Source organism: Pelodiscus sinensis, chromosome 4, assembly GCF_049634645.1.
Source record: "Pelodiscus sinensis isolate JC-2024 chromosome 4, ASM4963464v1, whole genome shotgun sequence".
Lineage (NCBI taxonomy): Eukaryota > Metazoa > Chordata > Testudines > Trionychidae > Pelodiscus > Pelodiscus sinensis.
Window position 1 is genome coordinate 34417834 of NC_134714.1, and position 17089 is coordinate 34434922.

Below are 17089 nucleotides of genomic sequence, written 5' to 3' on the forward strand. Positions count from 1 at the left end.
GGGCCAGCCCCGTTTCCCGCTGGCCAGTTCCCCCCTGGTCTTCCCTCCCGGCTAACCCTGCTCCATGCTGACTGGTTCCCCCCCCCCAATGTCCCCCGGCCAGCCCCGCTCCCCCCAACCCTCTCCCTGCTCCCCACTGGCTGGTTCCCCCGATCTTCCCCAACCAGCCCCGCTCTCCCCATGTCCGGTTCTCCTCCCCCACCCCCATCTGAGATCAAGTGTGTCCAGTATTTTTGTCAAAACCATCTGGCAACCCTATTCAGGACTCTGAATCCCCTCGTTATATTCATACCAACAAATCTGTGAGGTGTGGGGGAAAGCAGAGAGGGGAATAGTGACAGAAAAGCTGCTTTCTTTCTGATTCCTAGGTGGAAGCTGTTTTTGTATGTTAGCTCAGCATTAAACTTACATGTGGAAAGAACTACAGTCAGTAGAATTCTATTGTATGTTGGTTACTGTACAGATGGAAGATCCATCCTCAATGTAATGCTTAAGAAAGTACCCCGTTTTAGTAAAATTAGATAGTAGACAGCAGTTTATGTAAATTATTCTGTACCCAACAAATTGTTCTTCTAGTGGGAGAGAATTATAGCCCATTGTCTAGTTAATGGTGCAGTCACACTGGTGTGTTCAAATTGAATGTCAGTGACCACTTCAGAGTAAAACATCTAAGTGCAGTTCTCAACTTGAAGAAGTTATATTTTTACTTTGAGAGTAAAGGCAGTCTTGGTTTAGCACCACAGGTTATATTTTTGTCATATGGCTTGATTTCATTTGTGACTTAAACCAGTGGTTCTCAACTAGAGGTATGTGTACTACAGGGGATATGCAGAGGTCTTCCAGGGGATACATCAACTCATCTAGATATTTGCCTAGTTTTAAAGCAGGCTAAATTATAAGCATTCGTAAAGTTAACAATTTAAAATTTCATACAGACAGTGACTTGTTTATATTGCTCTGTATACTATGCACTGAAATATAAGTACAATATTTACATTTTATTTGCTTTATTTTATTATATGGTAAAATGAGAAACTAAACAATTTTTAGTAGAAGTGTGCTGTGACACTTTTTTGTAATTTTATGTCTGATTTTGTAAGCAAGTATTTTTTAATTGAAATTAAATTTGGGTTATGCAAAATAAATCAAACTCCTGAAAGGGGTACACTGATCTGAAAAGACTGAGAAACACTGGAAAACCAAAGAGGTCTCAAAGTGATTGTAGACTAATGATAGCAACCTCCATAGTAAAGGTTGCAACAGAGCTTTTGTTGGAGAGAGAAAGAGAATCAATTTGAAAGGTAGCATGCCCTGTTCTGAGGGCTTAAGCAGGACTTTAGCGATACCTTGTGTCGATTCTCTGCATGATGGTGAATTTCACCCTTCATAAACAGTAAGGCTGCATCTAGACTGGCATGATTTTGCGCAGATACTTTTAACGGAAAAAGTATACTCTATACTGGCATGTACCTTTGCGCAAAAGATTTGCTTTTGTGCAAAAGCATCCATGCCAGTGTAGACGCTCTCTTGCACAAGAAAGCTCCGATGGCCATTTTAGCCATCGGGCTTTCTTGCGCAAGAAATTAATGTGGCTGTCTACACTGGCTCTCTTGCGCAAGAATACTTCCGCAAGAGGACGTATCCCTGAGTGGGAGCGTCAGTATTTGTGCAAGCACCACTGATTTTGTACATTACAAAGTCAGTGTTCTTGCGCAAATACTTGCGGCCAGTATAGATAGGCAGCAAGATGTCGCGCAAAACCAGTTGCTTTTGCGCAAAATCATGCCAGTCTAGACACAGCCTAAATGTCTGGCACAGATCATGTTTCATGCTAAAATCTTTAAAACTCCCAGGATTCACTAACATTTTCACAAAAACCTGATGGCTTTCTGAGTACTTATGAATCATATGGTACCACAAAATCATAGTAAACAGTCTTCTGATATTCAAAAAGAATTTTATCGCCAGCTCTATCTTAACCACCTCATCTGGTCACTAATGACCCCATAATAATACTAAAACCAATTCATAATTCTTAATTAAAAATTGCCTATTAATTCCAGTGTTCTGACAAAACTCCATTTTGTGTGCTAAAAATTTTGCTGACTTAAATTCCACTTGGTGGTCTAATTGGATAAATATTTCTCCATTTCTTTCCTAAATGGTTACATCAGCTGATGTGTTTTGTGCATGTCTACACAGCAGGGTAAAAGTTGAATTAAGCTACATAACTTCAGCTATATCAATTGTATAGCTGAAGTTGAAATAGCTTAATTTGGCTTTTTGGTGTTGTCTACACAGCGGGAAGTCGAAGGAAGAACACTCTTAATCCTTGTGAAATGAGGTGTACAGGAGTCAGAGTAAGAAGTCCTGCAGCTTGCCATTATTTCAAAATAATGGCTTGCTGTGTAGACATGCTCTTTGATATTTTGGAATAACATCAGTTATTCCAAAATAATGCTGCTGTGTAGACATACCCTACAGAAGTAATGGATGAAATGATCTCTGTGAAGAATTTGTATATATTAATACGTAAAATGCTGATGAATCCTTCATGAGGGAAGATAAACTATTAGTTTGAGATTATCAATATATTGTAATAAGTTTCTTCTGTATGTCTTGGATATAATACAAAATTGTTTGTGCAGATATATAAAGAACCAGACCATGATTTCAGTCAGAGATTTTATTTTTTAACAAGAGTTGGAAGGATTAGATTTTTATTGGTAAATGTCCATTTCACCATACATACACAAACTGTTTTTCCAATGATGAAAATTGAAAGGCAATCTTAAAAAAATAGTTTGAGAATTTTTTAATATTTAAGGATATGTACTCTGAATATTTTGGCATGTGATATTGACGACTTGTATGTTAAAGGACTTTTCGAATGTCGGTGTCTATTGTTATTAAGTAATTATTTCCTGCAACAATAAAAATGTTTTTGGATGTTTTTCTTCCTTTTAAATCACATTGATTTCAATTACAACACAGAATTCAAAGTGTACAGTGCTCACTTTATATTTTATTACAAATATTTGCACAGTAAAAAAGATAAAACAAAGAAACACTATTTTTCAGTTCACCTCATGTAAGTCCATTCAGTCCTACTTCTTGTTCAGCCAATCACTAAGACAAACAAATTTGTTTATATTTACAAGAGATATTGCTGTCTACTACTTATTTATAATGTCTCCTGAAAGTGAGAGCAGATGCTCACATGGCACAGTTGCAGCCACACTGCAAGGTATTTATGTGCCAAATATACTAAATGTTTAAGTGCCCCTTTATCCTTTAACTTGAAGGTGCTAAAGTTTTATGTTAATGGCACTCAAAAGAAATGTAATCTACATTTGTAAGATGCATTTTCATGATAAAGAGATAGTATTACAATATTTATATGAGGTGAATGAAAAATATTTTCTTTTGTTTCCGGAGGGGTAAGTCTTTATCTTCAAAAACAATGAGGAGTACTGTGCCACCTTGAAGACTAACTGATTTAATTGGACATAAGCTTTTTGTGGGTTAAAACCACTTAGTTTAATACACTCTACCCCATTAAAGTTTATGCCCAAATAAATTGGTTGGTCTTTAAGGTACCATAGGATGCCTCGTTGTTTCTTTTGTTGTTTCTTTTGTTTATCTTTTGTACAGTGCAAATATTCTCAATAAATACCAAGTGACCACTGTACATTTTGTGTTCTGTGTTGTAACTGAAGTCAATATATTTGAAAATGTAGAGAAACATTCAAAATATGTATAATTCTATTGTTAAAAGTACAATTAAAATTGGCTAATAGCAACTATATTTAATCTAGCAATTAATTACAATTTTTTAGTTCTTTGACAGCCCTAATATTTATTAAAAGTCAAATTTTTCCAAACCTATTTTTAACATCCTTTGTTTTGCATTTCAGTGGCTGTTCCCTCAGCCATGCCAGCTTGTGAGCCCAAGACTAATGGGCACAATCCAGCTCCACGTCTCTCTGTTTCTTCCCGGACCACTGTGGTCGCCACCATGGAAACCACCTCCCAGGGCTTGCAGACAGTCATGAAGTGGAAAACAGTGGTAGCCATCTTCGTTGTGGTTGTAGCTTATCTGGTAACTGGAGGCCTTGTCTTCCGTGCACTGGAGCAGCCTTTTGAAAGCAGCCAGAAAAATACAATAGCCTCAGAGAAGGCGGATTTCCTTCGGGAACATGTTTGTGTGACCCCAATGGAGTTGGAGACTCTGATTCAGGTGAGACAAATGAGGACAATAACTCACAATGAAGGCGGAAACTTTTTTTGAGCTTCTTCCTGGAAGTTCTGAGAAATGATTTTGGTATTTCATTGCTAAACCCCAAACCATAGGGTGACTGGATGGGTCAGGGGGATTGGCAGTGAAGTGGAGAGCTTTCCAGTTTGAAGTTTCTGGTTTCAATTCAACACAAATGGGTAGTAACAAAAGTTATCATTTCACTGCTGTTCAGTGACCTATGTGAACTGAATTGGTCTCATTCTAGGTTCCACTCAAGAAGTGTCTGAATTTCCAGCATTCACCATCCTGGCTGCCAGCCTCAGTAGAGGGGGCAAAGAGCAAATGTGTACAGGGACTTGATAACCTTTTTTCTGTTCTTTTAGTGGTGCCTACTAGTCAAGATATTGTGAAAAGGTCTGCTGCCTGCGCTGTACGTGTTCCTATTTGCAGTGCATCTAATCTGGCAGCTTTCACCAATGCTGAATTCACATTAAAGTATCTAGGGGAGGCTTCTTTGGTTTTTAGTTCTATGTACACAAATGTGAGAACATTTCCTGCTGGTTTTGACTAACAAAGGTGGGGTTCATGAATAAGGTGGCTGTTCATTTCGTAAAGTCTGACTGATACACAAAAAATTCTGAGGTCTGGTACTGAAAATCTATTTTGATGAGGAAGATTAGAATTTCACTTCAGAAGAGAGTGGCAACACTTTAGGGGGCCATATCAGTGCTGGTGTAACTCATCTGAAGTCAGTGAATATACACTTGGGGTATGTCTACACTACCACCCTAGTTCGAACTAGGGTGGTTAATGTAGGCATTCGAAGTTGCAAATGAAGCCCGGGATTTAAATATCCCGGGCTTCATTTGCATCTCGCAGGGCACCACCATTTTTAAATCCCCGTTAGTGCGGACTCCGTGCCCATGGATATACGCGGCACGGAGTAGGTAGTTCGAATTAGGCTTTCGAGGTGTAACAGTAGTTCGAATTAGAAAGCCTAATTCGAACTACCTACTCCATGCCGCGTGTAGCCGCGGACACGGAGTCCGCACTAACGGGGATTTAAAAATGGCGGTGCCCTGCAAGATGCAAATGAAGCCTGGGATATTTAAATCCCGGGCTTCATTTGCAACTTCGAATGCCTACATTAACCACCCTAGTTCGAACTAGGGTGGTAGTATAGACATACCCTTGGTTTGAATGTGCTGAACTTAGCAGCCTGCTAGGCAAGGCTAAGAGCTTCTTAATAAGGCCTTGACCCCTAAGCCTTTTAGCACCCATCAACCCTTAACGATGGGGCAGGGCTACTCAGGAAGACCAGGACTTTATAACTTTCACTCCTAAGCAACCAGGGGAGGTAGCGGACAACAGGATGGACATGGATGGTGTCCCTAATCTCTTTGCCAGAAGTTGGGAATGAATGACATGAAATTATCTTGCTCTGACACAATATGCCTGAGGAGTGTCTGTTGTGTTCACTCCTTCTGGAGCACCTGGCACTGGCCATGTTGGAAGACAAGTTACTGGATGGACCTTTGGTCTGGCCCAGTATGACTGTTCTTATTTTCATATGTTCTTATGAATTTGGCCCAATGTGATTCAGTCAGAGAATTTGTATCTGCATTTACTGTGAAAAGCTCAGTTTACATCAATGAACTTCAACAAGGAGGTACATGAGCGAGCTTTATTGATGAGGTGTGCAGTGCACAAGTATTCAGTCACTAAAACATAGCTCCCAACATCTGAAATGGCTGAAGTCGGATGCAGCACCATTTGCATTTGGCCTCTCCCTGCAAAGATAAATAATTGCGTATGGGCTAAATTTGATCAGCATTGGAATCTAACAAACTATGCTGCAGTACCAATCAAATGTGGCCCCTAAGCATCTCCATCTATGTCCATGGAGAGGCAGATGGGCCGGTCCTGAGTGGTGCTGCAATCCTATGTTCCAGGTCACAATGCCACTTGATTTGTGCATCCTGTCAAACAGGGAGCCTGAACACTCCAATCTCCCACTCCAACTGACCCTGAATGCAGAAATATTCACTTCAACTATGCCAGGAGGCTTGGGGAATCAAATTGGGATAGTCCTGCAAATCTTGGGACTTTTGGGAGGCCTACTCAAGTCCTGCCCTATCATTTGCTGGGCTCAGTGCAAAATCTGTGATGGATGTTGTGGAGGACAGCCTATATTTTGTTATGAAGTTTTGACCTGGAGTCTGCAGAGAATGTTTCCAAAACGTTGTAGATGGGAGTTCAGATCTATTTAAAACTATTTCATACACACTGGGATTAGAGTTTTATGACAAGTCCAGAGCTCAAGGATGTTAAATTTAGTTCAATCAACAAGTTGATGGATTTTCCATTGACTCTAGTTGATTAGTTGATAAGTAGGATAGCAGCAGCGGGGTTAGCTCCTGGCCTGGGAGCTAACCTCATTGAGTCTCTGCCTTTAAAATGTATTACAACCTTGTTGGCTCTTAATACATTTAAAAGCCTAACGTGCAGCAGGAGGGACCCAGCTTGAGCCAGGATAGCTGATTCCCAGCTCCTGCTCTGTTCCCCCCCACACTGTGATTTAGTCTTTTAAATGTGTTAAGAGCTGGCAGACTTAATACATTGAAAAGGCTGGTGCGCAGCAGGACAGGGACCCAGCATGAGCTGGGAATCAGCTAATGCCTGGCTTGCACTGAGTCCCCCCTACTGCTCATTCTGATTTTAAAATGTATTAAGAGCTGACAGGCTCTTAATACATTTAAAAAGCAGAGGTGCAGTGTCTGAGACTGGGCACGAGCCGGGAATCAGCTGATTCCCAGCTTGCACCCAGTCCCTGCTACCCCCTGCCTCCTCTGTCCCCCGCAAAGATGATTCCGGTGGGGAACTGGCTTTTAAGCTGGCTCCCTCCAGCACCAGCTCTGGCTTCCCCTTTGTTGCCTCTAATACAGGCAGCAAGGGGGATGAGGAACTGACTAGTTGAGGGACTGGCTGACTATCTGATAAGCTTTATCAGATAGTCAACTAATCTCTTACATGCCTATCAAAGCTCAGGCAAGAAGCTTGCTTAGGCTTTGTCTGGACTACAAACTGTATCAGAAAAAGGTACGCAAATTGCGCTCCACAATTTGCATACCTTTTTCTGATACTTTTGTTGGAAGAGGATTTCCCATCTACACTGGTCCAGATTTTGGAAAAAAACCTTTTTTTGAAAGATTCCTTCCTCCAGCAAAAAAAAAAAAAAAAAAAAGTTGGAAGAGCAGACACATTCTCTTCATACCCTAACATTCACAAAACATTTTCATGAACTTGGATCTAGATCCTCCTGCTTAGTTAAACTGATGAGAATCTCACTGATGAGAATCTCACAACTCCATAGTTCACAAGCAGAGACAACATATTTTAAAAGTGTATACATTTTGACAATTTGCAGTTCCTCTTCCTGTTTGTTGCAAGGTATGTGTCTTATACCATGAGATTAATTCAAGGCCTATATACATATTACTGATGGGCCTGACCAAAATATTGCAAATCTTAATTTTTATCTGTACCACCCCAAAGCACAGTGTGTTCAGCTGCGGTGTTTTTCTTTATCCCACTAAGTAAAGGGGTTTAGCTATGAGCGTGCAATCTGGACTTGAATCTAAACTTTTTCAAGTTGAAAGCTTCTGTTCTGGGATTTTTGCTCTGATCTGTTTCTAATATATATCTTAAGGGGGCTGCTAAGGTTAACATTTCCTGCTATTCTTGAGGTACAATACATAATGGAGGAGTGCTAGTTATGAATATTAAAGAAAGACATTTGCGTGTTATGTGCGTGAAGGTCATTTCTGATGAAAGATATGCAAAGTCCTTGTTTTTCTAACAAACAGAATTTCTAATAGGCACAAAAAAGTATCTCAACATGAAGCTAAAGACTGCTGTCTATAGGGTATAACACCAGGACATTCCTTAATATCATGTAGTCTGAACCAGATCTCAGGTCTCAAGTATACACAACATTTTGTCCTTTCTTTTACCTCAGAGGTAGTGGCATTAACCTAGTATACAGGCATATTGTGTCACAGTAAGTCAGATAATCTAAACAAACCGTATCTCTCCTGAATTCAGTTTGCTTTCAGGCATTTCAGTGGCTAACGGGGAATCATTTCTAAAAAGTAAATTAAACAAGTTTAGTGCTTAACATACGGAATGGCTTACGGCCAGTTAGTAGAAAACACAAAAATGTGTTTTGTCAGTAAAGAAGAATTTCTATTTGATTCTTCTGAGTGCTTGGGAATAGGTGAGCTTGGCTCACAGCTGCGTGAAATATGATGACAATTATCAAGCTGCACTTGTAACTGGGCTGAGTGTAAGAAGTCAAGAACACAAAACAATGTTTCAGATTATTGAGAGATTAACTTTTTTTGTTTTCTACCCTTATGTTGATGATTTTAAAAAGATACATCTTCCTCAGCTGGCCCAATGGATCACTACATTGCAATGAATTCTGGCCTGCCTGTAAGACCAGGAGTTCAGAATAAAGGAACTGAATTGGGAACCTCCATGGGTTTTGGTGGTGTGACACATTTTCATTGCAAAGCTATACCTCAGGGCAGTATTTCTTATGAATTCCATCAGACTGATGTTGTATAGACAAATGCACAGTTCCTACTCCTCAAGAGTTTCAGTGATGACTCAGCTCTGAGCTACTGGAGGACATTCCCATGGAACAGATCCAATAGCGGAATGAAAAGAGACTTTAATCATAGGGCACCTCTGTGTTCTATTGAGCTGGAATAGCCTGGATGCCTAAACCGGTGGGGCTGGGGGAAAAGGAGAGGTTGTAAAGAGAGGAAGGATGCAGCCTGTGATGAGTTTGCAATGTTGGACCTGAGCCACAGGTCCTATACCTTGAAAGAGTCTTGCCTTGGGAGACAACACCTATAAAGAAGATACATGGCAGCTATGAGTCTGGGAGAATTTTGGTGTGATTGAAAGATCTCCTTTATACTGATTCTTTCCTCTTCCTTCCAAAAACATTTGTATTATTGGCACAGCACTACATACTTGTTTTATTGGGAGTGACCAGAGATGATCCCAGACTGCGAATTTCAGATTTGCAGCTACTCAGATATGACAGTGACAAGTTCAGTATAAATGCCTAGATAAACAGTAGGTAACCCATGGCCCATGAGGGTAATCTAAGTGTAGGCTGCAATATATTTTGCTGACATTGGTTGTCTACAGGCACCGCCTCCTGTACTGCCCAGTGGCTGCAATTTGCCATTCCTAACCAATGGGAGCTGTGGGAATCAGCAACCAGCATGACCCTGTGTCCCCTTCACCTGCAGGCACCACCCCCACAGCACCCATTGTCTGGGAATGGTAAATTGCAGCCACTAGGATCTACAGGGGGTGGTGCCTATGGATGGTCAATGCCAGCAAAATGTTTTGTGGCTCACAATCAGACTACCCTGATAGGCCACAGGTTGCTCACCACTGGTCTAGCTAGAGAAGAATTCAGTTCCAAATAGCCTCAAAGTTTATTCATGGTCAGATAAAGGGGTGTTTTTTCCCCACTTGTTATAGAGGTAGGGTTGTCCATGAAAAGAGTAAAACTTCTCAAAGTTTGTGTTTGCCAGTGGAGTTCAGGCCAGGCCCATCTCAAACAATGATGCTTGCTGTGATAAAGCATACAGAACAGTTTCGCCAGGCAATAACTTCATTGTCTCACAGCACATCTGGTGTTATCCCAGTTCGCCTGAAGTGGAAGTTTGTAATTTTGTCAGCTCACATCTGCTTTTGAAGATGAATATACTGTAGTGAAATTAACTCATGAATTAGTGCTTCATGCATTTTACAACCTGGCTTCAATGGTATTAATGAACTAATGTACAAATAGAGGAGTGAGGGATGAAAAAACCCAGCTATGCACTACTTTCTAATTGCAGCCCTTTTTGGGATGTGGAGACTTTCATTAGATTGATCTAAAACTGAAGTTTGAAAGGGAAAAAAATCCATTGTAGTCAAAGGACAACAGACCTGATTGCCTCTATTGTGTTTAGCTCTCTAATTCCCGTTTGGCCAAAGCATTGAGAGATTCAACAGAAGATTAGACGATTATTTTAATAAAAATAACATCTGCCATTACAATTGCTAAGGTACAATTACCAGGTTTACTAAACCTTATGGTTCATGGCATAAGATGATCAGCACACTCTCTTCAGAGTGTTGCACAATTTGCGTGCATTATGAGGAGGTTAAACCTCTTTCCTAAGTATTAGGGATTTTGTCGTGACAACAGCAGGGGTGTTATACCTCATCCTTTCAGAGAGATGGGCACCTGTCTCTGCTTGGTGATCCATGATTGGGAACCCATCTTCTGGAGTCTGGTGGCTTAGATGCCTAACCAGTTTCTTGAAGGATTGAGTTTTACACCTTCCTCACTTCGTGCAAAAACAGACAGTGAACGAGGAGGTGGTGGTGATTGGACCAGTGAATTGACTCTGGGTCACTCATCTCTTAGTGGATGTCTGTCTGAACACTGAACTTTAGACACATTCTCTCTCTTTCATTATTCAGATACAGTGATGTAGCTTCATTCCGCATCAGCATATTCCACAGCTTTGCATGTGGTTCAGAGGCAAGACAGTCTAGTTCAAATTCTTTCTAAGAGTACATCTAGACTGGTGTGTTTTTCTGGGATACCAGAGGTCTCCTGGAAAAACTCCACCGCGTCCAGAGAACGTGTTTGCTCTTCCGCTTTTTTTTTAGGAAGAGCAAACACGCTCTTTCGGGGAGCTCTGTATACCTCATTCTCCAGAAAAGCTATCAGAAAGTGTGCTTTGCAATTTGTGTAGCTTTTTCTGACAAAGGACCATAGTCTAGACCTAGCCTAACAGAGAGGCAGGAATTGAACCAGGGTCCTCTACATTGCAAGTGTAGTTGCTAACAACTGGATTGTACGTGCAGCAGTTGCCATATTTTGAATGGTCCCTGATTTAATAGGCAGCCTTTGAATTTACCTACTGGATCAGATACCACATGCAGGTTAGGTGACTGGATGCTGATCTTCCCTGGCTTGTGAACTGCTCTGCGGTTTAGATAGGAAATAGGCACGGAGCCCATGTCTTCATTATGGGGAAGATTGATGCTGCTGTGATTGATCTTTTGGAGTTCAATTTAGTGGGTCTAATAAAGACCCGCTAAATTGAATTCAGAGGGCACCTCCATCAGCGCTGGTATTCCTGCTCCTCGTGAAGAGTAAGGGAAGCCAATGGAAGTGTTTGCTCCTGTTGACCTCCTGCTGTGGAGGTCACACAGAAACTCCAGGTATGCAATTAATGTGTATCTTAATTTAATCTTCCAATTATGTATAGACAAGGCCTGAAACATCTACAGGCAGGCAGCAGTGGGCATGCCCGGAGACTGAAAATGAAGCACTGAAGGAACTTTTATCCTGAAAATGTAGGCACCAAGAGGGTTCAGCAGGAGTTTTGTAGATTGCAGCAGAGTCAAAACTGGGACTTAGGTGTCTAAACCCTAGGCTAAATCTGGGTTTTAGTAGATACTGAAATACCTTTGTGGAGCTTGGTTTACCTGAGTACTTTTGTTATAAGCCAACTGACTTGTGCTGGCCATTTGACAGTAGAACAACGATAAATTGGATGACTTGAATGAGATGGAAGAAAAAAGCCATAAATAGAGCAGAAGGAGGGTCTTTTGAAAAAAATACAGAGTTTTTTGTTGCTGAAGGAGGAGTGGAAAGACTGTCTTTATAGTATAGAAAAGCAATTGTAAACTTTTAAGAGTTGACTGTTTTGAGTATTCTGCTTATGGAAGCTATTTTCTCTACATGTCCCCATTTCCTTTCTGTTCCTATTCTTCATGTCTTAGATTAAGCCATTGGAGTTCTCCAAGTGACATGTGATCCATTTCTTATAAGAGTAAGCGGACAACATTCAGATAGCTTTATAATATTAGATGGGTAGATTTTAAAGTAGTGCTTGGGTTGTGAATTCTTGCAGAGAGTCTGAGGTCTGATGGTTAAAATACAGGATCAGAAGGCAGGAGATTTAAATTTAATTCCTACTTCTATCACTGATGTACAATGATAGTTAAACATTTTGTCCTGCAGTCTCCCCATCTATAAAATGCATATAACAACAAAGAGGTGTTGTGAAGTTCAGTTAAATAAAAAAGTTGTGAACAAAAAGCACCTTGAAATTCTCAAATAGAAGATGCTGTAGAAATGCAGTGTACTAGCAGCCAGAGTCAGCTTCTATTAGGAGGTCCTGGAGAAGTTATCAGAAACCTCTGCTTTCATTCTAAAAGAAAGCAACTTTCTAAAACTTTTTTTCTTTGTAAGGAGACTTGAAAATGTAATTAGAGCAAACAGGTGATGGAGTCAGAAAATTTGAACTGATTGTTCCTGAAAATCATATTCCTAGTGTTTGAAGTTTGGGCTGGCCTTTAAGGGTATGTCTACACTACAGCACTAACTCGAACTAACTTAGTTCGAATTAGTTAATTCGAACTAAGCTAATTCGAATTAGCGCATCTAGACTTAAAAACTAGTTCGAATTAGCGTTTTGCTAATTCAAACTAGCATGTCCACACTGAGTGGACTCTGAACCAAGGTTAAGGATGGCCGGAAGCAGTGGTGGCAGAGCAGGTTAGGACTTAGAGCGTGGAGCTGCTGTCTCAGGCTAGCCGAGGGCTGTGCTTAAAGGGACCCGACCCCCACCACGGACAGACAGTTCTCAGGGGTTCCCCACTTGCAAAGCAGTCCTAGCTTGGAGTGCACTGAGTGCCCACACTCGGCACATCACAGCACTAGGCCATCAGCCTGGCTGCACTTGCCTCAGGCTGCCATCCTGGGGGGGGGGGTCAATCGGGGAGCTGCAGGAGAGCTTCCACCCCGAGGAGCCTGCAGAGCCACCCCAGTCCTCCCCATTGGGGGCTGGTACCCCATTCCTCCCTCACCCCCTTCCACTTACCCCTCCCTAGCCTCCTTCCTGATGTACAAAATAAAGGACATGTGTGTTCAAAAATAGAAACTCTCTTTATGGAACAAAACTTGGGGAGACTGGGAAAAGGAGGTGGGAGAGGGGAAGAGAGAGAGTGGGAGAGGGGAGGGCAACTAAAATGATCAGGGGTTTGGAACAGGTCCCATATGAGGAGAGGCTAAAGAGACTGGGACTTTTCAGCTTAGAAAAGAGGAGACTCAGGGGGGATATGATAGAGGTCTATAAAAGCAAGAGTGGTGTGGAGAGGGTGCATAAAGAAAAGTTCTTCATTAGTTCCCATAATAGAAGGACTAGAGGACACCAAATGAAATGAATGTTCAGAAAGTTCTTCTTCACAAAGCAAATAGTCAACCTGTGGAACTCCTTGCTGCAGGAGGCTGTGAAGGCTAGAACTAGAACAGAGTTTAAAGAGAAGTTAGATAAAGTCATGGAGGTTGAGTCCATGGAGTGCTATTAGCCAGGGAGTAGAAATAGTGTCCCTGGCCTCTGTGGAAGGCTGGAGATGGATGGCACGAGACAAATGGCTTGGTCATTGTTTCGGTCCATCCCCTCCAGGGTCCCTAGTGTTGGCCACTGTCGGCAGACAGGCTACTGGGCTAGACGGACCTTTGGTCTGACCCAGTACGGCCATTCTAAGCTCAGGGCTCAGGGTTGGGGGTCTCAGTGGACCACCCTGATCTTCATGCACACCTGCTCCTGGGTGGCCAGGCTGGCATCTATCCTGCCCTAGACAGCCACTTTCCTGTGCTAGTGTGGAGGTCGTGGATGAGGTCCACGATGTCCGCACTAGACCACGTGGGCGCCTACCTCTTGCGGACCTTGGCAGGCTCCTGGGAGCCACCAGCCTGGTTCCGGGAAGAGGCGGAGGGCTGGGTGACAGCGGGTGGCTGGCTCAAGCCGTGCCAGGTACAGGGTCTGCTGGCTGGGCGCTGGCAGGCTTGCACCTGGCACGGGCACCGTAGCCAGCCCGTGCCTCTTTAAGTCTCCGGGGCCGGGAGGGGGGCAGAAGAGATTTCCTGGTGGTGCCCAGAGTGGCCACCAGGGAAAGCTGGGGAGGGCTAGCCTCCCACTAGTTTGAATTAAGTGGCTACACAGCCTTTAATTCAAACTAGTTAATTTGAACTAGGCGTTAGTCCTCGTAGAATGAGGTTTACCTAGTTCGAATTAAGCGCACCGCTAGTTCGAATTAAGTTCGAACTAGCGGTTTGCATGTGTAGTGCCTATCAAAGTTAATTCGAACTAACGTCTATTAGTTCAAATTAACTTTGTAGTGTAAACATACCCTAAGTGTGCTGTGCTTCTGGTAATCAAGCCTCCTGTAGTATCTGACGGTGCATCTAGACAGCAGCGCTATTTTGGGATACTTCTGGTATCCTAAAATAGCTATTCCTCATCTTTTAAGCAAGCCTGTTATTTCGAAATATAACATGCTTGTTGTTCTGACGTCCGTGTTTCCCAAGGATTAAGTGACGTTTCAGAATAGTGGTTTATTTTGAAATTTGGTGCTGTGTAGACAGCGCCAAATTTCAAAATAAGTTATTTCAAAATTAACTCAAAATAATCTACGTAATTTGCTCAGCTCAAATTGTGTAGCTTATTTCGAGCTAAGGGTGCAGTGTAGATGCACCGTGAGTGCCTAAAATATGGTTTTGGAACCCAACTTTAGGCATACATTTTTGAATATCTTGGCACTTGGCCGGAACATCTCTGTGCCTTAGTTTCCACATATTTAAAATGGGGATAATAATTGTCTATTTCTTGGGAGGATTATAGTAAACGTTGTAAAAGCCTATACAAGTCCTAAACTCACTCAGCTGTCTACAGAATGTTTCAGTGGTTGGCGACTATACAGGTCCCAGAACAGCTGCTTATTTAGGCAGTTGTTCATTGCAAAGCTTTTCTAAAGGCTGGCAGCACCTGGGTTCTATTCCAGAAGGAGGATAGGAGAAAGGAACCTGAAAATTGGATGCTTACTTACTTTTTTGAAACAGGTCAGCTACAATTAGGATGCCTACTGAAGGATTCTCATATTCACTTTCTGAGCTGGATTGATGACTCAGTCAGTGAAAGATGAACAGTTCACATTACATATGCATTAGAAGCATTACAGTGGCACAGCTGCAGTGATGCAGCTGCAGTGCATCTAGTGAAGACACTCCATGCCGATAGAAGTGAACTTTCCCATCAGTATAATAAAGCCACCTCAGTGAGAGGCGATAGCTATGTTGTGGGAGAAGCTCTCTTGCAGACATAACACTGTTCACTCATGTCTCTTAAGGGGGTTGCTTATTCACATCTCTGAGTGATGTCAGTTACACTGACATAAGTGGTAGCATGTATAAACCCTAGGACTCTGCATGTGTGGGAGGGTTGGCATGAGGGGGATGCTTACTCAGAGATTTTGTGGAGGGAGCAGGTTGGTAACACTACTGTGTGAAAGTCTATGGTTTGGTTCATGAGATGAATATGTGCTTACGCAGCCTGCTGTCAGTTTCACCAGCTTAGAAGGCTGGCAGTCCCTTCTGGATCCTTCTGAGTTTTAGAAAAGACTGAGTAAACAAGTTCTAAAAGCTACAACTTTTGTGTTTTCAGAGATACGATTTCCACTGACCATTTACAAAATGTGAAGTCATGATGTTCATTCACGTTAGGGTCCAGGGGGATGTGACCATAGAAGGGATAAAAGTCAGGGTTTTTCTTCAATTTAGGAGGCATGGGACACAAGTTAGTACTATACTTTTTATTGTTTGTTTGCAAGAAAGAATATTGAAGGCAAAGGGTTTAATCTGAAGTTCACTGAAGCTGGAGCAAATCTCTCATTGAGGCCTGATTCAAAGCCCATTGAAGTCAATGGGAATCTCTGGACCAGCTTTAGTGAACTTTGGGTTAGGCTGCATATGTTTTGCAGACCTGACAAAAATGCTAAGCTCTGGCCTGTTGTTATTGTGTAAAATTAGATATGGAAAAGATTCATCTCCTTGACATCAGAGGCGTGTTTAATACAGGCAGAAGCCTTAGTACAGTGTTTCTGAAAGTGGTCCATTTTGTTTACTTACTGGCTCTGCAGCTTATGGCTTTCATTGACTTCCTGCAGTTTGCCTTGGCTTCAAACAGTGAATCAGAGCCAATGGGAGCTGCAAGGGTCCGTGGCTGTAGACAGGGCCAGTCCTAACCAATTGGCAGCCCCAGGTGACTGCCTGGTACGCCCGTAAGGTTTCCAGATGGTTTAAAAAAATACCGGACAAAAATTTGTCAAGAAAAAAGGGGGGAGGGGGTCAGGGAGGATTCAGGAGGTCAGGCCAAAACATGGTCACGGCACACCCCTAGGACCGGCTCTGTCAGTGGCCCCTTGAAAAAGGTGGTTCCGGGCGACTGCCTGGCTCTCCTGCCCCTAAACAAACCGAGTGGCCCATTAGCAGCTCTCTCAGAGTGGGTCAGTGGACCACTTTGAGAAACACTGCTTTAGACTCACAGACTGCTAGGTCAGAAGAGACCATCATGATCATCTAGTCTGACCTCCTGTACATTGCAGGCCACAGACTCTCACCCACCCACTCCTGTAATAGACCCATAACTTGTGACTAAGTACTCTCATCTTCAAGTCATGATTTAAAGATTTCAAGTTACAGAAAATCCACCATTTACACTAGTTTAAACCTGCAAATGATCCCTGCCCCATGCTGCAGAGGAAGGCAAAAAACAAAAACAAAAAAACCCAAAAAACAAAAACAAAAGCAGGGTATCTGCCAATCTCATTCAGGGAAAAATTCCTTCCTGACCCCAAATACGGCGATCAGCTTGATCCTGAGGACCCGTGCAAGACCCACCAACTAGACCCTAGCCT

The 17089-nt window shown here is 42.3% G+C and overlaps 1 protein-coding gene across 1 annotated transcript in view; it reads left to right on the plus strand.

Moving 5' to 3' along the window:
- The window catches only part of KCNK10 (potassium two pore domain channel subfamily K member 10), a 114143-nt gene that overhangs the window by 39945 nt on the left and 57109 nt on the right, over positions 1-17089 (plus strand). The window contains exon 2 of the mRNA XM_075926750.1: positions 3918-4240. Coding sequence (XP_075782865.1) covers positions 3918-4240 — 323 coding nt within the window. The remainder of the gene's footprint in view (positions 1-3917; positions 4241-17089) is intronic.